At 36.8% G+C, this 22509-nt stretch overlaps 2 protein-coding genes and 1 long non-coding RNA gene across 9 annotated transcripts; 1 reads left to right on the forward strand and 2 right to left on the reverse strand.

Moving 5' to 3' along the window:
• LOC18590811 lies at positions 209-6626 on the forward strand. 3 transcript variants are annotated; one of them, XR_001929560.1, is made up of 7 exons: positions 209-1499; positions 1590-1643; positions 2016-2236; positions 2440-2631; positions 4216-4556; positions 4738-4940; positions 5976-6626. It is a non-coding gene; the product is annotated as an uncharacterized LOC18590811 (long non-coding RNA). The 3 variants fall into 3 exon arrangements; XR_001929558.1 differs by having other exon boundaries at positions 210-1643; XR_001929559.1 differs by having other exon boundaries at positions 211-1643; positions 2016-2194.
• LOC18590812 (BTB/POZ domain-containing protein At5g60050) lies at positions 6634-9780 on the reverse strand. The gene is made up of 2 exons (XM_018127958.1): positions 8751-9780; positions 6634-7795 (listed from the first exon to the last, which is right to left on the reverse strand). Exons 1-2 carry the CDS (start codon positions 9333-9335, stop codon positions 6842-6844), a joined length of 1539 nt encoding a protein of 512 aa, XP_017983447.1. The 5' UTR covers positions 9336-9780; the 3' UTR covers positions 6634-6841.
• Positions 11142-22509, reverse strand: LOC18590813 (phototropin-1). Of its 5 annotated transcripts, none has more exons than XM_018127626.1 (24): positions 22038-22509; positions 21552-21616; positions 19838-20580; positions 19515-19697; positions 18317-18408; positions 16913-17183; positions 16614-16830; positions 16428-16498; positions 15784-15890; positions 15477-15526; positions 15232-15336; positions 15046-15105; positions 14874-14963; positions 14527-14603; positions 14336-14420; positions 14001-14081; positions 13560-13663; positions 13243-13292; positions 13059-13165; positions 12823-12945; positions 12623-12674; positions 12269-12381; positions 11910-12050; positions 11142-11528 (listed from the first exon to the last, which is right to left on the reverse strand). In XM_018127626.1, the coding sequence occupies exons 3-24, from the start codon at positions 20560-20562 to the stop codon at positions 11427-11429; spliced, it is 3006 nt and encodes a 1001-aa protein (XP_017983115.1). In that variant the 5' UTR covers positions 20563-20580; positions 21552-21616; positions 22038-22509; the 3' UTR covers positions 11142-11426. The 5 variants fall into 5 exon arrangements, with proteins under 5 accessions (XP_017983115.1, XP_017983116.1, XP_007016619.2 ...); XM_018127627.1 differs by having other exon boundaries at positions 19838-20564; positions 22038-22508; XM_007016557.2 differs by lacking the exon at positions 21552-21616 and having other exon boundaries at positions 19838-20564.

A 22509-nucleotide genomic window follows, 5' to 3' on the forward strand; every position in this document is an offset into this window, starting at 1 on the left:
CCATCAATTGATTTCATTCATTCTAAATTAACAAACATATTTGCTCAACATTATAATGGAAAAGATTATCCAAAAATGATTACTCATTTTAACAGCGGAGCTAAGAATTGCCTCCAAAACAAAACCTTCCAGGCTGCCATAAGAAACAACAACAACAATAAAAGTTGCTACATTGCCTCAAATCAATCCATTATCCACTTTGTTTTTAATCTTCTTCTTCTTCTTCTTCTTCTTCCTTGGCTCTGAAGAAGAATCATTTTCAATTCCCTCCTCAATCTCTCTACTCTTCCGTTTCTTCTTGTTCTCCCCTTGCCCTTCTGCTTCATGTCTCATTTCACCCTCAATTTTCACCCCATTTCCCTCAATTTTCATCCCATTTGCCAGAACATTTTCAATTTTTCGGCCACTTTTCTCCTTCTTAGGCTTCTTTTTCTCACTTGGTTCATCAATTACCATTTTTTCCTCGTCTTCCTCAAAGTTACCAATCTCATTCTTCTCCTTCTTCCTCTTGCTCTCTCCATCCTCAATAAGACTTTTGCCTTCACCATCCCCGACATTACCAACCTCACCCTTCTCTGTCTTCTTCTTGTTCTCATGCTTCTTTCCATCACTATCCCCATACCCATGACTCACCTCTTGACTCAGCTCCACAGCACCACGAGTCAAGTTGAATACACTCGGTTCTAGACTCGACTCGCTGGCACCTTCCACTGCGGTCTCAGACTTGGGTTACACAACAAGAGGGAGTCATATCCACCTCCCATCAGACCTTGTAGTGGGAAGCCCCAAGCTTTAACCATTGAAATGTCTCTTTGTTAACTGGTTGAATGCTCTTATTGTAATCATATTTGGTATTGTCTTATTGCCTTTCCTTATCCTTTAGATGAATTAAAGCCTGGAGAGATACTTTAAAGGTCAAATATTAAAGAGGCTAAGTAGGAGCTAATTCTTATCTATCTTTCTTATTTTCTTCTGCTGTTTTCTGGTTTCCTCTGTGTACAGTGTATGATAGAGCTGCTTTCTTCCTCTTGTTTGACATATTTGAAATGAGTCATATTGGCTTGTAGGGCCACCTTTACATGATCCCGAGTTTGGAGCTTGAGATCACTGCAAGACGACAATTTTGGAGGGCTCTTAATGGGGCAAACTTGGGTTTTACTAATTGCTTTAGGATTAGGACTGGATGTAGTATCTAGCCTATTTAAGTTTTCCCCTTTCCTGTTATGGGTTTGTAGTAGGTTAGAGGGCCCACACTCAGTTGAACTCTTCTGTGATGAACTAAGCGCAGGCTGAAACCCAGTAGAATAGTTTCCAGCGAGCATTCTAAGCATTGTACATATTCTATCTGTTTGGATTGTTTTAGATGCCAATAGTTATTGTAAGACATTAATTGTTGTTTTCGAAGTTTGTTAACTACGTAATTTTAATTTGAATTTTTTTAACATTCTGGAAACGCTCTTTGGCTTGACTTATGTGGACAACAGAACAATAATTTTCAGGTTAGGCTCTTGATATTTTCAATTTCTTATATCCTCCAAAATGAATCCAGGAAATGGCAACAAGGATGGACTTTATTCTGTTCTTCTCAGGGACTACAATGCACATGCTGCTGCTGCCTGCATGAATCGGCTAGCTAAACTGAGGTAACCAATTATAACAAGACTTTGGTTGCCAAATTTCATCAGTCATTGTTTCTTAAGTTCATATGTGAACATTTTGGCTGTTTGAATGACTCCATGCTAATGCAAGTTCTTCATGTTTTTGTGAGGGCAAGCTCATAATTTTTCCATTCTTTCGTGAAAAATTTTCTTTAAAATCTTAGTCTAGCGTAATATAACATGGATTTCGTATTGTTTATAGCAGTCACATGAATCATACATGTTACTGTTTCTACAGAATCTTTTTCATTGTTGCGTTTAATGTAAGTTCAGGTCTTAATTTGACTTTGTATTCTCTTTGTTCTTCTGTTTAAATATTTTCTCTTTATATGCTTCTATGCAATGCTCGATGGATAGGGAATCATGGCTTTTCAATTGGAATTGATGATGTCCAACCGGGGAAAAGGTTGAATGATGAGAAAGCAGTAACAATTTCAGGAGGTCATAAGAAATGTGATGAAGAGATACAGATGGTCAATGAAGGAAAACTAGAGCCGAAACCTGGTTGTGATGCTGCTCAAACACTAGAAGCTAATGTAAGTGCAATATTGAATAAAATTCGGGACAAAACGGGGAAGGTAATGATTGGGGCTAAGTTGTAGTATTTTCTAATTTCTATTTGAACGTGTTAAATGGTCACTGCTAGCATACTTAGTTGTGTTCCTTTAATCTTTTAAGTTTATATCATCTTCCATACACTTGGAACTATGCATTTGTTTTTAGAATGATGATTACTTGAAGACTATTTGGTTGATGGTTTATGAGAATTGCTTTGAAACAGGTATGCATGAAAGAACTACATTGGAGAAACAGTCCATTGATCATGTCGCAATGTGGTTCCAAGGGTTCTGCTATAAATATAAGTCAAATGATTGCATGTGTTGGTCAGCAATCAGTTGGTGGTTGTCGTGCTCCTAATGGATTCATAGATAGTAGCCTTCCTCATTTCCATAGAGGATCGAAAACCCCTGCTGTAAGTTTATTTTACATTGCTTTAGCTCTGAAAACCTAATTTTCTTTGTTGATTGTGCAAGAACTTAAGCTTATAGATTGATTTTAGTGTCTTTCAAATAAAACAAGGAAAAAGGTTTAATACTTCTCAGTGAGTATTATTTCTCATAATATCCTGTATTATATTAACATGTCATTGTTATTTGGAATAGCTTGTGTTAAGTTGATATGTGTATAAGATGGAGTATAATTTCTAAATTTTTGATGTCTGAAATCTGTCCTAAAGTTCAGTATTGGTGTTTATTTTGTCATTATGTTGGTTTTATTAATGAATGTTTATTTAAATTTCCAACTTTCACTCAAAGGGTTATTGGTTGAGTTGTTCATATTGGTTCCTCACATTCGTGCTAAAGATTATGAGTGATTTACACTTAGAAACAAATACTCTTTACCTAGGTTTAGGGGACTATTATACCATATGACACTGTTATTTTTCTAATTTTCAATCTAGCATAGGGTTTCTAGGGTTTGATTCTTTGTGTTTGTTCTCTTTAAGCTAGTTGGCTGGTGACTAATTACATTCTGAATCTAGTGTAAGGAATAGTTTCCTTCTGTATACATTTTTAGGCTTTTATCAATGAAACTATGAGCTAACTAGGATATTTAGGGCTTGAGGCATTGTAGTTGCTGGGCAATCCTCTCTTACAGTGGTTTTCTGTTATTAAAAATATCTTTGTTTTATCCATACTACTGTGATAGTTGAATTGACTTCAACTTAGCCTTGGTTTCCTCATTCTCCAAACCCTTGAATCTATTCGTAGCCTTGAGACCCTTCAACAACCATTAAGCAAACAACCTGGGAACCTATAATGAAAGCTGCTGTCCAGATCATTCCTGCAACTTAATCCTCTGCTTCCAGCAAAGCTATATCAATACTTACACTTTCCACCATCTGTTTGAGTTCTATACTTCAAACCATTTCTTCCAAATAAAAAACTTGAATAATCAAGTGTATTCAAGGGTCTGTTTGTTTTGACGTAAAATATTTTCCGGAAAACATTTTCAAGACTTATGCTTGTTTAGAAGACAGAAAATTCATTCCAGATGTAAAATATTTTATGGGTCAATGGGAAAAACACCTGTTGACTACGTAAAATGTCTTATGCCCTTAAGGGGCATAAGATACTTTCCAGAGAACAAAAAAAAGAAAAAACTACACAAAGTGCAAAAGAAGAAAATAAGATTTCTTATGATTAGGAGAAATAGGGCTATAATAGAGAGCTGCTTGATGTGGTGTACTTCTGTGTAATTACCTTGAGCTCAATGAGGCATTGGATGTACAAATTGAATCTGATGAAGGAATATAGACTTTTATAATCTGAGTTAAGTGATGGAACAATTAAATTCCAGCGGCAAAATGGAAAGGACATGGAAGGAGATGAAAGCAGAAAAATGGAATTTAACATGTTAATGGATAGTTCTTCAAGCACGTTTTGCTTGTGTGATGTTTATTGTTGTTAAAAAAATTATTTCATCCTTCACCATTTCCTACTTTTTGAGAGCTACTTCTTCCTAACTGTTAGAAATGTCTTGTGCATGTTTGCAGCACGGCGCTCCAAGCAGTTATGGGCATTGAAGGAATTGATGGACGGAGGACATGGAGTAACCATGTAATGGAAATGGAGCAGATATTGGGAATTGAAGCTGCAAGAAAATGCATAATCGATGAGATAGCACAAACTGTGGAACATCATGGCAGTTATGGGCATTGAAGGAATTGATGGACGGAGGACATGGAGTAACCATGTAATGGAAATGGAGCAGATATTGGGAATTGAAGCTGCAAGAAAATGCATAATCGATGAGATAGCACAAACTGTGGAACATCATGGAATGACCATAGACAGACGCCATATGATGCTTCTAGGAGATGTGATGACATTTAGGGTTGGTTTTTCATTGACATTCATTGCCTGTTGTCACTTGGAAACTAAAAATGAAAATTAGTTTTTCTTTTCCATTTTTCTTTCCTATAATGAAAATCTAGATTATGTTTTGGACCTCTGGTTTTGTGAACATAATTTTTTTAGGACAATGTATAACTGCATTTACATTATTATTGTATCAGGGGGAAGTTCTTGGCATCACAAGATTTGGAATCCAAAAAATGGACAAGAGCATATTGATGCTGGCTTCATTTGAGAGGACAGCTGATCACCTTTTCAATGCTGCTGTTAACGGGAGGCATGACAAGAATGAGGGAGTTACTTAGTGCATCATCATGGGCATCCCAATGCAGATAAGCACTGGAATACTCAAAGTTATACAGAGGTAAGCATGCAATACATTTTCTAATAATCTGTTTTATTGTCCTGTTATTATTTATACTTTTCACTGGGTGATCCATCAATAAATTAAATTTATTTATGGAGAAGTAATTTGAATTATTGAAGACTGACGAAGTCGGTTTAGAATGTTCCAAGTTTCTGGCCTCTGGTTATTACTGATTCTTTTGACTACTTGTTGCCATACTCAAATTCAGTGCTGTTTTAATCAAAAGTCTTGATGTTTGTTATAGATGTCTTTTGTCTCTTTTTCACATGTTCCATTACTGCTGTCCTTTGCAATAGATTCAATATCCAAGAAATATGCATTGCCTTGCATATTGTTCTATGAGTCATAAATTACAGTTGATGGCTGACTTTCTAGTGCAGACAGATACGAACTTATCTGACAAGAATGAGTTTTGAGGATTTGGTGTAGCTATATGTGAATTTTTGTATTTCCTGCTGGTGGAGAAATAAACTACTGAAGTTTCCAATTGTGGTGCTTGGTAACAATACAGCTCGAATGTAATCCTTAAATCTTTCCCGTTTAACCTAAAAAGAATGATTTGAGTAATCTGGTGCTGCTTTGTGCAGACTGTTGGAGTATCCCCTCTTATGGAGAAATTACTTTCTCAAACGTTCATCCTCTTGCTGCTTCTTTGACAAATAGCAACCTACTATAATCTGCAGATCTCTCCTGTTTTGGTTTGGACCTTTAATCATTGTTGCTCCTATGATGACTTTGCAAGTAACCTACTTACTGATTCTTGTTGGCATTGTGTGGATGCCCTAACTTTTCTGTTGGGGTTGTCGATAACCTGGAGGTTGGAAGTAATGGTGGACTGATGCTCATTCACACTTTAAAGATACAAGTTTGCATGCTTGGAATTGCATGTTCTTATGAGGAACACTGAAAATGGGTGCCATATTGTTAATTAAGCCCTGCATTGACTGAACATAATGTTTTGTTAGAGAAGATTTTTCTTAACTTCCATGGGTTTTTAAGAAGTGTTCGTTAATTTTCCTTTCCTACTTGCAGAGTTGATCCACCTCCTATGCTACGATATGGACCAGATCCAGATTTATCTTGAGTTCATCATCATTTTGGAAATTATCAAGCGGAAATTTGTGCAGTCAACAGTATGCTCTATGTTGATTATGCATCAGCATCATCCATTCAGAGTTGCAAGATGTCAAGAGAAGAAAACGCGGCCGCCCCTCCCTTTTTTCCCATGACAGTCACCAGTATGGTCGGAGGGCTGTAGCATTTGAGTGAAAGTTTTGCACTTTCTCGTTTCCTAGAAGCTGGCTGGCTCCTAATCAAGAATGCTGTTCAACATGGCACTTTCTCTGATCAGAGAAGAGAGGCTGATTGCATTTATCTTATTAAAAGTCCCAAGAATCTCATCAAATGTGCAATATAGGGACCCTTAACTGTTTCCTCTATGATTGGAATATCTTGTAAGGAGGGCAATCTCTTGGCGACTTGCCTGTGGTTGCCATATAATAGATGCTGCAGGCAGTTTCCAAATGTTGTCCAGTAAATGAATTTTGATATAACTAGTTCTGATTACTTTATGTTTGAACTCAACTTCTTGTACGTGCTGTGCTTCATGCAAAAGAAGTTTGAACTTGGATCAAGATTTGTTACAAGTTTTCTGGGCATATAAAAGAAATGGCATTTCAACAATTTCTAATGAGTCAAACCGTTTTCATTTCCATACACCAATGTTCTTACCATACATGACCTCTGGCCCCAGCTATAGAAGATAAAAGCTTCAGAAAAAGAACAACAATTTTCATGTGGACTGAAGGAAATCAAAAGTATGGAGATGAGCTGACAAATTACAAAAGAATGTCACTTTGTATATACATACTTGGCTTTAACTTTTATTGGCATAGCTTTCAGGTTGGATAACTGCAAACAGTTATTTGCAACTGGGAACTATCCTGCACATCAGTGTACTGTCTGATGAAAGCTCTTCTCCACCAAACTTCAAATGCTGTCTGGATATTGGGACAGTCATCCCCTTTATTGAGAAACCGATCAAACCAACTGAGCAAGATAACCTGCTGTTGCCTCAAAGAAAGGGTAAGAATTGTCTTGCTTAGTCCATCCTCCACTAGTTTCTTATCTACAGATCTAGAAGCCCTTCTCATCCATCCAAAGTCTTCATAAAGAGCTTCCAACCATGTGGACAGCAAAGAGAACCGGCTATCTTTCGGCACCAAGATGTTTCCTCTACCAATTGCGATACATAGTTGAGCAGTGATTCTGCTGATTTCATGCCGGTACATAATGGGAATCTTTGAATGAAGGGCTGCAAGTTCCCTCTGGTCTGCCCATAATTTCACAAAGTCATTCGCCATTCTTTTGTCAATTAGGATATCAACAATCCACTGCAAATTGTCAGCTTCTCGAGCTATTTCAGCCATTAAAACCCCTCGATCTCGCCTGCTATTGTCCATGCCTGTAGCTTCAGATAAGCAGAGGACAAGAGAACTAAGACATCTGTGACAGAGATGATAAAGGGTCTCTTTGGAGACATCAAGCCGATGGTCATCATCAAATGAATCTTCTCTAAGTAACTGTGAAATAAGAGTTTTCATTTCTCGACGCGCTTTATCATCCTTGGCTTGAAGAACACCACTAAGTAGCTGCAAGAAGATGTCATCAGCTCTTGCAGAAGTAGATGGTTCAGATGATACTCTCTGAAGAACCTCAGTCATTGAGCTATGAAGCTCAAGTTGGCTGAGATGAGATATGACTTTCTCCTCTTCCTCCTCAGACCATGGGACAGCTTCCAAATACTCCAAGCAAGAGCTAATTCCTGCATCAAACATAATGGCCGCAGAGACCTAAAACAAACACTAATATTACAAATGCTTCACTACAGCAGAAATAAGAAGAAAATCAAAAACGAAAAGAAAAATTTCTGTCACACTGATGATGATATAAGCTACTGAGATGCAAAGCAAGATCCTTTTGTGAACACTATTTTGTTAATGAAAGAAAATTCTCTGGAATGTGGATTAAGTTATAGGGAAGGTAAGTGTTGAGTTGTCATGCAAAATGAAAGGATTGGAAAATGCACTCAAATTTAATTTTCCTTAAACCTTCTTTACCAGGTTTCCAAGAAAATACAAACAAAATATTTAATTTGATGTCACTCAGCATGCTTCTAGAGGAGGAAAAGAAAAGATGTTTGTTCCAAACAAGGCAAAAAGTACAAGCTACTTTTTGAGTTAATTTCTGACAGACAAATAACAAAATTCAACATCTAAACATGCCTGAATCTTAATTATGCTGGGGTTAGGTACATGGCAAACAATGTATAGTACAAATTACAGAGTAGTTTTATAGTTCTCTTCTGCGACAAATGGGAGGAAAAGTTTGGCCAAAAAACAGACATCCATTTCAAACCTATCAATGATAAAGTTTGACTACTGTCAATCATAACTAAATCCCATTGCATTTGATCTTGGTGAAAACAACTCATCTACCATAGTCCCCAAAGTAATAAAAACTTAAGCAGCAGGCTATAGCTCAAAGGAATTTGCATGAACTAAAACAAAAAAAAAACAGACTTACAAACCTTTGGTTAAACAAAACAATCAACAAATAGTACAGTAAACATTTAATCTCTACTATAGATTCTGCGAACATTCGTTAAGGTTCTCAAATATGATTCTTTGACTCATTGAACATAAAAAATATGAATCAGAAAACCTCTAATTAACCAAACTTAAGAATTAACATCAACTAAAAACTTATAATGAAAGCAAAATGAATGAGGATTAAAATGAATAATACCTTAAGCAAAGCCAAGACTTTGTTAACATCTTCACCAATCAACCTCTTCTTTAAATCATCACAATACATCAAAACCACCGTTTCCACATAAACCTCCACATCATCACATTCACTGATTTCCACTGTATGAGAAACTCCTTTTTCTCTTCCTTGACTCAACTTCTCAGCAAAGAACCTACTTTTCTCAGACAAAACTCTTCTGTGCACATCCATTGACACTCTATAGCCATCTCTAGAGACTACTGTGAGCCTCACATCACCTGATCCCAACCCCCAGCTGTTAAAGCTACAAATTTTGAGTTCAGTGAGGAATTTAGCAACTCGGTTAGTCTTTCTGCGAGATTCTTCGATGGTTTTGGAGTCACGGAGGTGTTCCTCAGACATCATTTCAAACAGGGTGGGGTTGTGATTCGGGCGAGTTGAAACAGTTGGAGGAGGAGGAGGAGGCGGAGGAGGAGAGGAAGGAGAGTATAGTCTTGAGAGAGTTGTTGTGGGAGTTGTTCTTGATGGAGAGAAAGATAAAGAAAATGTTGGGTCCGAAATAAAGCCTTGTTTTATCATCGTTGATACTTCCCTTGAAGCCATGAGAAACAAAAGCAAACAAAAAGAAGGCTTTTCCTATATAGAATATCAACAAACAAATACTGGGTTTTGCTTGGATTCAAAAAGAAAAGAACTAGCTTGATGCCATTGATTTAAAAAAAGAAGCTTTCTTTGAAAAGAATATCAAAAAAAAAAACCTGGGTATTTCTTAGAATCAAGATATTAGAATTGATTTCTTGGCAAGACGGCAATCCTGTGAATGAAGTGGTATTTTCTTGCAAATAAGAAGAAAGATAGAGAGAGAAGAGGAAAAGCTTCTTCTTCTTCTTCTTCTTTTCTGGGAAAGTCGAGAGGGAAAGCTGAATTATCTTGGGAAAGTAGAGAGAGAAAGAATCCAAGAAGTGGAAGGCTTTGGATCTGTAATTCGACGGAGACGATGTGGCCCTGTAAAGCAGTGCAAAAGAGTGTTAAGAGGCAAATGTTGATGCTAATTATGCTTTTTTCGCCTATAACCTAGAAATATAAACAAACGGTTTCTATTTTTTAGAAAATTGGAGGGAGAGATTACTGCCAGCACGTGTGAGCACGTGATTTCCCTCTGTGATTGATCATGGGGACCCCTGGAAGAAAAAGGAAAAGGAAAAGGAAAGATCATTGGCCAAGAAACTGTTAAATAACATGGTTTTCTTTTATGGAACTTGAAATGATCTGATTAGCATGATTGATTCATTCTATGATTGCCTTCATTTGATGTTCCATAACTTAAAGACAATTCTTAGAGGTTTTGGACTTCTATGAAAGAGTTAAATATTCTATATCAATACTATTTCAGATTTTCTGAGCTCGAGATCACAAGATTAATGAATTTTATTCGACATTGATGAAAAGAATTTTGAGTTTTTTACATATTTTATTATTATATATTTTCTAGTTTAGAATTACACAGTAAATAAATGAGTTCATCCTAACATGCTGCTTTCCCAGCATAACAACTGTCAACTGGCTTATCCTTCGATCTACCTTCAACTTTATGTCATCTTTATTAGGTCACTGTATCAAAGTGTATGATTGCCCTTGGCTTCATGGTTCTTGTGCGGGATGGGTTGCACATGGAGGTAAGTACACATGGCATTTCTTCCCAGAATCTTGCAACAAACCTTGGGAGTCATAGTCCTTTGCTGCCAAATTCATGTATAAATGCAATACAAGAAACAAAGATGATAAGATAATGTTTCTGGTTTACTTTTTAGCTTTATTTCTTTAGAACGACAGATTACTAGACTTTACATGTATATAGGCAGCAGTAGCAAAATAAAGAAGAAAAAAAAACTCATTATATGCTTTTACAAGAGAAGAAAGTGAGACTAAAGGTGGGAGAGTGAGCATGTCAAGTCATTATTTCATTTGGTACATCTGATCAAAGGTGAGTCTCCACCCAAAAATATGCATTCAAGTGGTGAAATTTTGTGCAGTGAGCTTGGTGTGGTGGCCAGGAGGTTGTGGACGCTCTTGATTGATTTTGTGAAGTCTTATTTAGACTCGTTTCGACTTTAAAGCTGCACACCATACGTTTAAGGTACTCGACTCTGACCCCTGTACGTAGCAATATTGGATTATTTGAGGAGTTGAAATAAATCGAAGTTACTTGGTGCATCAGCTAGAGCTTTAAATTGTCCTTTTTCAACAATAAAACCATTGTCATCAAAATAAGGGGCATGAAGGAAAGTGATGTCTGGCAATAGAAAGGGCAGTGGGGTTTCAAAACAGTTGAGAAAATGAAGTGTGACATACACAAAATGGGGTATGTAGCTTAGGAATCTAGAAGACGAAGATATTGGACACAGAGAGTAAAACAAACCGATAATTATTTACCAACCAAACATAGATTACAGAAGATTACATCCAGCATATATAATTAATCCAAATATAGAAAGAATATTACAGAACACACAATCAAAAATACTTTCCTCTTGCAATCGACTTCCTGGCTGTAAAGCTACTGATCCTCAGCCGAACTAGGAGCTAACCAGAGCCTCTGATGGTGATTCCTTGACAATATGAACTTCATGGTAGCAGAAAAATTTGTTGTTCATAATGCGTTTTGAGAATGAAGGATCATAGAATGCAAACCTCTCAGAAAACATTTTTCTGTAAATCTTGTAGTTCAGGGTCCACTACTTTGTCTTCCTCCCCAGCTTCAGTTGCAAAGAGAGGGGCTTCAAGCTCAGGTGCATTCTGGGCATGGGCATTAAAGAAATGTCAAGAAAGTAAACTCTAATAACAAAACGGACAAAGGGAAATGGGGAATTAGTGTGAAAAACGACACAACTACTTTTATCAGTTTACAATATGCAGCTTTGTTTATTCATTCAGAAAAACAACAGCAGCTTTGCTTTACTGTAACAATGGTAACTGGGGAGGTCGGCCATGTACGTCATGTTTGGTAGGAGGGGGCTGCCAAACCAAACATCCATGAATATAACCCTCTATCAAGGCTGTACTGTTCTATAATTTCCATCCTCGGATACCTCACCGACTTAATGAATCAAATGTACCATATGGTAATGCTACAAATGCACTTCTAAATAATGGGGGTTCAAGGATTTGGAAATTTACCATGCAGCGGACAAGAGCCCAATTTACACCTTTGAAGAATGGATGTCCCTTAATTTCACTGGCTCCTTCACGAGAACCTAATCTGTTTTTGGGATCTTTATGTAATAACCTGTACATCAACTGCTTTCCATGGAGACTTACCTGCATTCATTCATGCATTATGTGTTAAATCTGTGATATGTATAAAAATTAATCTCAAATCCAACGGTTCTGGAATGAGCCGCAACATCACACGCTCAAGTGAAAAGAACCGCTTCAGGACAAGACCATATTGGATTGCACTGTAGTTATCACCCATTCTTAAGTCTTAAGGTAATAAGATTCAGAAGAGAAGATTTTGAAGACAGAAGAAAAGTTACTTGTATACTTCTTGGGAATTTAAGATCTTTCTGAAGAACATTGGCAAATGTCTTCTGTCTTGTCTTTCCCCTGAATGGTGTATACCCATAAAGCATTTCATAGAGAAGAATGCCTGGAACAGAAAAACAAAAGCAAACAAAAAAATATCTTCTGCATTAGATTGAAAGCTAGAATCCCATTGATCAATCAGCACAGAAAGGTATGATTTCTCATTTTCCCATTTGTTCTTATTCAGTCACTTCGTCTGACAGGTAAGGAAATTATAACAATGATCTTAGTAGGAAGCTTCGTTATGAAAACATGCACTTTCCCCAATTTTTTATGTTGCTTTAGAAGGAAAAATACAAAATTACCTAAAGCCCACCAGTCCACTGCACTGGTATGGCCTGCCCCAGAGATAATTTCCTGCAAAGAACAGAAAGAGAATGAGCATTCAATAGAAAAAAAGTAGAAATGGCTGATGTGAAGAATGCATTTCTACAGTTGCAACCATTTCTTTAGCAGAAAACAGACAAATATATTTATGTATAGACATTTAAGAAAATAAACTAACAGGGGCAATGTACTCTTCAGTTCCCACAAAAGAATTTGATGCACGCATAGGTTCTGCCATGAAGATTGGATTCTGCTGACTTTTATGGCGTTTTTTCTTTTCATCTGTCGTTGGAATCAGCAGCTATAAACACCGGTAAAATTTATCAGATTTCTTGATGTAGAGAAAAAAATGGGGGATAAAGAAAAAACCCCAGAGCTAAACAGGGGCCAGAAGATAAAGATAGCTTTAGATACCTGTGGTTTGCAAGATGTCAAGCAAGATAAATCAAAATCGGTCAGGGTCACATGTCCATTGCTCTGGAGGAGAACATTTTCAGGCTTTAAATCTCTGTATATAATTCCTGTCGGAAGGGCAACAGAATGACTCAATAACTGATTTATTGACATGGAAGCATGTTCATAATTGACTTCAACCAACCTTGACAGTGAAGGTACTCCAATGCAACAACAACCTCCGCAGCATAAAATCTACATTCATAGAAACTTAGAAGTTTAGTTCCAAATCAGACTTGGTAACAAACTGGAAATTGCTGAAGTGGGTTTGAAAGGTTAAAACAAATCCATCATTGAGTATAGGCAAATTGTCAGATGATATTCCTAGATCCTAGTATCCAGTACAAGTATCAAACACCAGAAAGTTTAAAAGACAAAATAAGTTTACATGACTCTATTGGTGAATCAGAGAATTTCTAGACAAGGTTAAGGTAGTGTTAATTGTGGTAAAAAGATAATTACCTGACTGCATCTTCCTTCATGACCTTCATTGGTTGTCTGTCTAAAAGCACGAAGAGTTCTCCACCAGGACAGTAATCCGTAATCAGACAAATATGTGTTTTAGTCTGCAAAGTATCTGAAAGTTAGAATTTTCATGTCTCCCATCTACAGTAAGCAAGTAAAAAAAATGAGGATCTAATCTCCAATGATCTTCAATTTAGTTGAATTGGGACCAGATTTAACAGCAAACAGATCAAGAAATAGATATATTGAATTTACAAAAATAAGGCAGGCAAGTTTCGTCTGATTGAATATTGAAGCATCAAAGCTTTATGTTCATGCGTACAAAGAAATTGAAAAGATCCAAGTCTTATATTCAGACACAAAATGAAAATCATATTTCAGACAATTATCTAGCTAATCTTGTTAAAACAAGCCTGCGGTTAATATCAGTTTTCTAACCTGAAATGATGCATACAATGCTGGAAGAAAAGGGTGATCCAACATGTCAAGAATTTCTCTTTCTGCACAAGCTCTATGCACCTACAGAAAAGGAAGGCATCATGTAAACAAAAACGAAGAAGAATGCCCTTCATACATGGATATCAAGAGAAAGTGAAACTATGGGAAATAAAGAGGATAATGACAAGCTAAAATAAAAACTAAAGGAAAACTCCTCTCCTGGTCCTTGTTCAATAGTTATATGCACTTCCAGGCTTATCATTAGATAGCATACAAATGACTATATAGGTATTTTTTGGTTTGAAGATTAATACTCAAAATCAATGCAATGATACCTTGTTCCGGTTGAGCATAACACCTTTATCCATAGCTTTCATGGCAAAGTACAGGCCAGTTCCATATAGTTCCACCAAATGCACACTGCCAAAAAAAGAAATAGCTGATATAAAAGTTTCTGTGAAAGAATAAGTACATGCATTATACAGCAAAATTGAGTGTAAAACAGGAGAAGAGGAATTAGACAAACCTGCCAGTGTCGCCTGATCCCAATGGTTTTACAGGCCTAAAATGTTTTAGACCTATCCTTTCTCCACTGTCATGAATCTACAAATACAAGAGCAATGAGACATAAAAATCACATATATACTCAACGTGGAAGGGTTATCAGAATGGAAGAATCTGGTGTAAAATGACAGATATAAGTTGAAGAACAAATGCAGAATGACAATGGAAATATAGGTTCTTTCTTGTTCTTAAAATTTTTTTCAGCACCATGCTTCTTCATCATTAAGCCCAGAATCCAAAACCATTTTAAATGATATGTTGGTCCCCTATAAATTATGACTCAGGCACATAAATATGAAAGAATAATACCTTTTGAATAGCTTTCCAAAAGGGACTATCCTTCCTGTGAGGTTTTGGGTGAACCACCTTGGAATGATTCATCCATAGATCTTCTGGATTCTGCAGGTAGTGAAATTTGTTGTAAAGATTTTTGTAAGAAAAAGAGTTTTTCTGGAAAAGTGGATTAGGATTCAAACATTACCATATTGGCGTCTGGAAGTTCCCTCACTGCTTCATCAACATTTTCTGCAGTTTTTTTCACCTGCAAGCAGGGATTGTTTTAAGCCTCCAAATGTTAAGGTAATAAAGGAACTTATTTAAGAACTTAAGGATTTAAGAAAGCAGGAAAAGAAAAAACAAATGGGAAGACAGAGAAAAGAGTTGAGACCAGTTGTTCACTCTGTTGTGCAGCACTATCTGGAAGCCTGTTATGAAGTGGATCAACTTTTGCACTGCCATCTAGCTGCACTCCGATAAAATACTGAACTTCTCCCTGTTCAAAATAAATCAGAGGTAGTTTTGTTCATCAGTCCAGAAAGTCATATGAATTCGAATTTGATGATCTGCTTAACAAAGGAGTTACATAGCAAAATACAGCATTTACTTTCCAGTCTGAATATTTGAGGATTTTACCTTCTGGTCACGCATAGGCTGCAGATGGAACAGGTTCCAGAACTTCTTGCCTGAAATGTGTACAAATAGCTTTGAATCATTATAGGAAGAGATAATCCAGAACATCAAAAATATTAGTAACAGGACTAGAAGGATAAAGACTTTCATAGTTACACTATAAATAACAATGTATAGACTTATCCTTGGACCACTGAAAGGCAAGAACATTACATGCATGACATGAATCAGTAAACTGAATATTAGGCATCTTCTGGAAACATTTTCCGGGTGTCATATGAAATCTAGAAGTTGGAAATTTTAAGCATACCACTCTTTGTGTAGTTGATGAGCTGTACAGTTACTTCTGTTTGGTTATCTATTGCCTCTCGGATCTTCCTCACAGTAGCTGGATCAGTTTCAGGCCCTTGGAGAAACCTGAAAGGATTTCACAGATTAAATGAAGTGAATTCCATTTTTTTATAAAACTCATTATATTGTTTACCTTGATTTTGTCTTAAAAGGCTAAGGTATAAATTCATTCTTTATCTGCCTTTCACACTATTTAAGCTATCTTCTTGCATACAGTTCAAATTGAAGAAAGGAATGGTATTGCTTGTTACATAAAAAGAAAGAAACACAGAATTAAATAAGCAAGCTTAAGATTCAAGAACCAGCTGCTTATGCCTAGCTAGAACTAACATGAAGCCACTCAATCAAAGATAATAACTTTGCTAGATAACTTCTTAATTTGGAGAGAACTTCCTGATCACACTAATTTTCCACCAACAATCCTACTGAATAAAACATCATGTAACACCATGTCAAAAATTCCTTCAGATGTTTAAGAGCATCATTGCAAATTCAATTTTCAACTTCAGACTGATGTTTTAAGCCTTGCAGGGTGGAATGAGAGGTCAAAATACTTAAAATTTTGATGTTATGATTTGCAAGTATAGGGAATTTGAGGCACACCTGCAATTTCTGCCCAAGATTTCTTCGCGGCTGTACTCTGTCAGCTCCAAGAAGCTATCAGATGCAAAGATCTGATCATTAAGACAAGTGGAAACATTAGTTTCTTAAAAATTGACCTCTACTTGCATGACCTGATATTAAATATATATTAGAAACTATATATTTAGCTGGAATTCGAAGTCTTACAATGGGATTATCAGGCAGCCTTGGATCAGTAATGACAAAGTTTTTCTCTATACGTTCAAGTGTGGTGGCAAGATCAATACCCTTTCTCATTTCCTTTTGTCTAACTTTGTCATCAACACTGTCTGGCCTCTCATCATCATCACTCTCATCCTCATCAGCATCCAACAGGAGACTATTGTCAAAGCTTTCAGTAGTAGACTGACTTTTCCTCATAAGCCTGAAGCATGGAAAGAGAACCTATGTAAAATGGCTGCTTTCATACTATACCAAGTGATCAATCAGAAAGTTCTTGATCATACCCCATGAAAGAGAGACGACTAGATCTTCTCTGTTTCTTTTCTGGCACCTCACTGATACGCTCCATTGAGATTCTAGGACCCCCACTAGATCTTCTTTGTGGAGGAACATTTTCCGAGTTTCGCCATGCCAAACCTCCCGATCCTTCTCGCTCTCCGCCACCACCTGATATTCTAATGAAAGGGTGGTTTGTTGATTCACTCAGTGAACGAGGTTTCCTAACTGCTTCCACAAGTTCCGTTACTGAACCGGCAGCCATGTCCTTTTGGCGGGCTGCAACAACAGGTATTCTTAGAGGCCAAATGATTGCTCAAACCAAGCGTTTGAGTAGCACCAAAAGCCATTACATTAACAAGAATGAGGTACTCCATGACATTCATGCTAGAATTTAACCCACGTTAGAACTCTCAAAGGGTCACATCGCATTGAAAATTGAATGCAACGATTACATGTTCTGGCAAATTTCTGTTGCTTATGGATCAAATGAGTGCAAGAAAATGATACCAACTCAAAACTTTCAACTCTTTTCTACTCATTTATAGAGAGCTCAGACCTATTGCATGCAATTTGCAAAAATTCAGATCAATCTTGCATAAAGAATAGTACTTGAAATCTCGAGAGTATTTAACAAAAAATAAATGAATACGTACATCGCCTCCCCATGCATGTATCACTTTACTTTTTGGGGTGGAACCATGCACGTATAATTAATTAAACAATTCTTTTTGATAATAAATATAGGAAGAAAAATTCCCTACTCTCATTTAGTGTCATTTTCATAATTTTTCATTAAATATTCAACAAACTTCTCATATTATGATTTATAATTTAAGATTTATGGATTAGAGATAAGGATTTTTAATTGATAATATAAAACTACATACATGACGTAAAATTATGAAAAGAGACATCAAATGAAGACAAAAAAATTTTATTTTATATATATATATATATATTTGAAGTTAGATTTTCCTTTTTCAAATAAAAAATAATGCAAGTACTATATATATATAATTAAATAATTCTTTTCGATAATAAATATATGAACAAAAATTCCCCACTCTCGTTAAGTGTCTTCTTCATAATTTTTCATTGAATATTCAACAACCTTCTCACATTTATAATTTAAGATTTAAAAATTAGAGATAAGGGTTTTTTATTGATAATATAAAATTACATATATGAGGTAAAATTATAAAAGAGATATCAAATGAAGATAAAAGATTTTTATTATATATATATTTAAAGTTAGATTTTCTTTTTTCAAATAAAAAATAATGCAAGTACTATAATATATATATATATAGATCTTCATTGTTACTGTTATCCATAATAATTCATGTAAGAGGAGTAGGGGGTACATGGTAGCAGAGACAAGAGAAAAAGGATAATGTTAGAATATATACCATCGTATCGAATCAAAGACTCTGGCAATCCATTGGGCCGCAACGCCTTTTCCTTGGCCCCTTCTGTATGCTTGCTCACCTCCACTTGCATTCTGCCAAATCATTCAAACACAAATACAAATAGAAATGATGAGGATACAAATCCCACCGTGGCAGATTGTCGTCTTCCTAATCATCCTACATACATTCCCTCTATTCAGTTCTGTCACCGTCCATCACCCAATCAGACGGTTGGAAACAGCAGTCCCCCACAGTCCATCACCATCAAGAATTGAATCTTGTGGGTGACCACAAACGAGCCAGCCAGCCAGCCAGCCCCTCCCAGTTGCCAACTCAGTAAAAGCTTTCTGCAATTATCCGATGTGACATAAGGGGACAAGGAAAATGGGCATTTTCTTCTCTTGCTCATCACTTTGCCTCTTGTGCAGCAATCATGTGACATGTTTTAGGACATATGCCCTTGCACCTACACTCTAGCTAGGTTTGAGGGTTTCTGTCCTTGATAAGCAGATCCCATATATCAAATGTTTTAAGATCTTTTATCAGTAAATTAACTAAACCTTCTTAGTCCCTGGCTATCACATGTATCGATGGGCCTGCTGGGGTCTGCTTGTATTCATTTCATGAATTGTGTATACAGCTTTACGATGGCGAACCACATAAGGTCAAAAACTCAAAAATACAGGGAACCCATTCTATAAGCTTAAAAAAATGGTAAATTTTCCCCACATTTTCTGTGAATTCAAATTTTCTCACGTCATATTTTATAATTTTTTTTCACAATTAGCATTCTGTGAGTGTTTTTCTTTTCAATTAGCACGCTTTGAACAATTTTGTCCCCATGAAAGATTATATTGTTAATTTTACATAGTAAAATTATAAAAACACTCTTAAATGTGAACAAATTAGCTAATTTTGAATTGAAACTATTTTGATAATTTTATTAGAAAATATTAACAATCTAATCCTCATAAGAACACAAGTTGTCCACAATGTTAAAATTGGAAAAAAAAATTCACATGGTGTTAATTGAAAAGAAAGATATTCAAAGAGTACTAATTGTGAAAAAAAATTATAATATATATTATATGAAAAAAGTTAAAATCACAAAAACTGTAAATGGAGTTTTTTTTCAAAAAAAAATGTTATGTGGTAAAAACAAATGTCTAAAGGATAAAAGGAAAAAAGTGAAACTAACCCAATAAACTTCAAGACTTTTCCATTTTCGTCCTTGATAGGTGAAATAGTAAGAAGATTCCAAAAAGGAGCTCCATCTTTCTTATAATTCAACAATCTCCCGCAATAATTTGTCCCTGCCTGCAATGCCTCCCTAATCTTGGCCACATCTTCCGGGTTTGTACCCGCACCCTGTAAAAACCGACTGGATCCCACCCACCCACCCACCCACCCAACATTTATTAAAATGTCAATATTACCCTTCCTTGACAGTTATTACAGTTAATAAAGTCATAGTATTAAACAAATTAATGACACAAATATAAAGAAAGAATTGATCTTTACCAGTTCCTGCCTATGACCTCCTTCGAAGTGTATCCAGTCATCTTAAAGAACCCGGCACTTGCATAGAGAATCGGGCAATCGGGTTTGGTAGCATCCGCAACTACGAATGTTTGTTGAAATGTTGACAATGCATCCTTCAAGTCCTCGGATACTCTAGGGAAACCTCTCTCCTTACTGAATTCGTTGTCTGATTCTTCGGAGCTCCGAACCGAATTATTCGAGTTCCTACGAGAAGTACCAGGTTTGATATTCGGGTCATCTCCACCCGAATTCCTGACAACAACTCCTTGTGGTTTACCAGTTTCATTGTCGGTTTTTAGTACCAGCCCCCATTCCGCAGCTCTCTTCGCAGCCACTCCGGCTTCATCCGAAGGATTGGGACTCGCGGTTCCGCCATTATCACTGGTGATCGTATGAACAAGAGGTGATTGTGATAGTGAAGATGATGGTGGTGGTGGAGATGGAGCTGATGATTTTTCCGTGAGTGCCATCCATGATGTTATTTCTTCAACCCGACCCGACTTGGAGGCTAGCTTGGAAGGGTCAGCTTCTGGGCTCCCACGTGGTTCTATCAAGCTTTGCCACGTGGGTTGCGACCGAAATGCCGGGTTGATGGGTCGGGTTGAGAAAGTGGAAGGGTTGAACACTTCAAGCGAGCCCCGAGGGTCCCTTGGCAATGGTGGGAACAAGGATGATTGCTTGGATGATTTTTCTGTTGGGTCCATATCTGCATAAGACCAAAACTAATGCAAATAATAGTGAAAAAAAAATCTATGTCTAGATAGTTTACATTGTCTAGTCATGCATCACAAGGCAGAGGGAAAGAAAACACATCATAATTCAAATCCATGCAAAAATTTTCCAGTGGGGACGAGGGAAAAAAAAAGAAGACAAAACAGAAAGAATCCAATACTTCTAACATGGTTGAAATTTATGGCTTCATCTAAATCTCATATGCCAATGTTTCATCGACAACATCAGTGGTGGGACATGAAAATGAACTGGGCTAGGAGCTTGGCGACAGAAGTTTTGGAACTGGATTATGAGGTGATAAAAGAAGCACAAAAAGTCAGTTTGCAAAGTTACCCAGGGCTTCCAGGTCATTTCAGGTTACTTTCTCCATCTAACTTGTGTCTAAACTTCTAGTTTGGTGACCGCAAAGTTGTCTGCGAACCTCATGTTTTTTGGGGTAGTTTAGTCATGGGGAGTAGGTTAGGTGGAGATGTGGTGGGGGAAAATCAGGCCGGGCCAAGCCACTGAAAAACAGCCTATTCACTTACCAGAGCTCTAGGCCATTATCTAGATGTTTCCCTGATTAAAGCTGTCACAGAAAAAAGAGCTCTTTGCGGCCCATGAGAGTGAAAGAAACCTAACAAAGTTATGTTACGGAAAACAAGAATACTTTCAGTACAGATTTTTTAGCAGAGAAATTTCTGTCATCAATCTGTTTTAAGATCATGCATTCTAGAGCTGGAGACCCAGAAGCAGATTTCTTTTAAGTTCAGAGAAAGTAAACATGGAATTGAAGAGTACTCCAAGACACAACCCCAAGAAAAAATGATGACCAAAAAATCCTGTTTTCTGGATGATCTTTTTCTAGCTGGAACTGCTGACTGCTGTGTACTTCTTGAGAGAAATGGAAAATCTTTGGAAGTAAAGAAGAAGCAAAGAACTTCGAATGTGTAAATCAGCAAACAAATTACAAAGAGGCTACCTCAAGTGAATCAAGCTGAGTCTTCAGAATCAGATCCTGGTTTGTTTTGCTTGCTAAAAGAAACTCTGCAAAGATATAACAGCTGACGGTTCTCAAGTTGAGCAAACAACCAAAACCTGGTGGAGTAATAGTTCCAGGTAAAAGAACCACAGAAAGAAAAAGAGGCTTAAAGATAACAGAGGGACAGAGAGAAGGAAGACGAGAAGATAATCGAAGTGAAACTACTTCTTAATGGCAATCAAAAAGGCCACGAAAAGGAAGGCAGGAAGGAAAACAGAACAGAATGATTGTCGTAAAGGTTTGGCTTCCCATCCCTCTGGACCTGAATTTCACATGGCTCTTGCTTTTCAGCTCGGATCCCTATAACTCAATCATGGAAACATCTATATATATATTTTCCTTAAAAAGAAAGCTCCGAAGAAACATAAGATAATTGTTTTCTTTCTATCAAAATATATATATACATTTCCCTACAAAACCACTCACCTTATACTGATTTCTCGATCCCTTTGGGTTTGGTATATACAGTCTGGAAATGGGTTGGCAACAAAAAAGAAGAAACAATAACAACAAAAGCAGAATCAGTAGAAACGGAAGCAAATTTCTGAAGCACGTTGAAACTTGCAGGACTATCCCCGACCGTGGTGGTGGTCTCTTCAAGCAATGCTTCCTTGGTGTCTTGGTTGGCTCCACTCATACAAATAAGCAGCCAAAAACTTCTTCCTTTCTTTTACTTTAAGGATAATTCATTACTCTAAGACTTATCATCATGAAAACAAAGTAGAAAAAGGAAAGGAAATATCTTTTCGAACTTAACTGCAAATTGTTGAGGATGACAAGGAAATAGCAATATGAGAAGGGAAAAAAGCAAGAACGGCCGGTTTCTACCATTTTAGAGGTATCATGATGGACACGTGGCAAATTGGCTGATGTGGGGAAATTGAGTGGTCGGATGGTG

Source organism: Theobroma cacao, chromosome 9 (genome assembly GCF_000208745.1).
Source record: "Theobroma cacao cultivar B97-61/B2 chromosome 9, Criollo_cocoa_genome_V2, whole genome shotgun sequence".
NCBI classification, from domain to species: domain Eukaryota; kingdom Viridiplantae; phylum Streptophyta; class Magnoliopsida; order Malvales; family Malvaceae; genus Theobroma; species Theobroma cacao.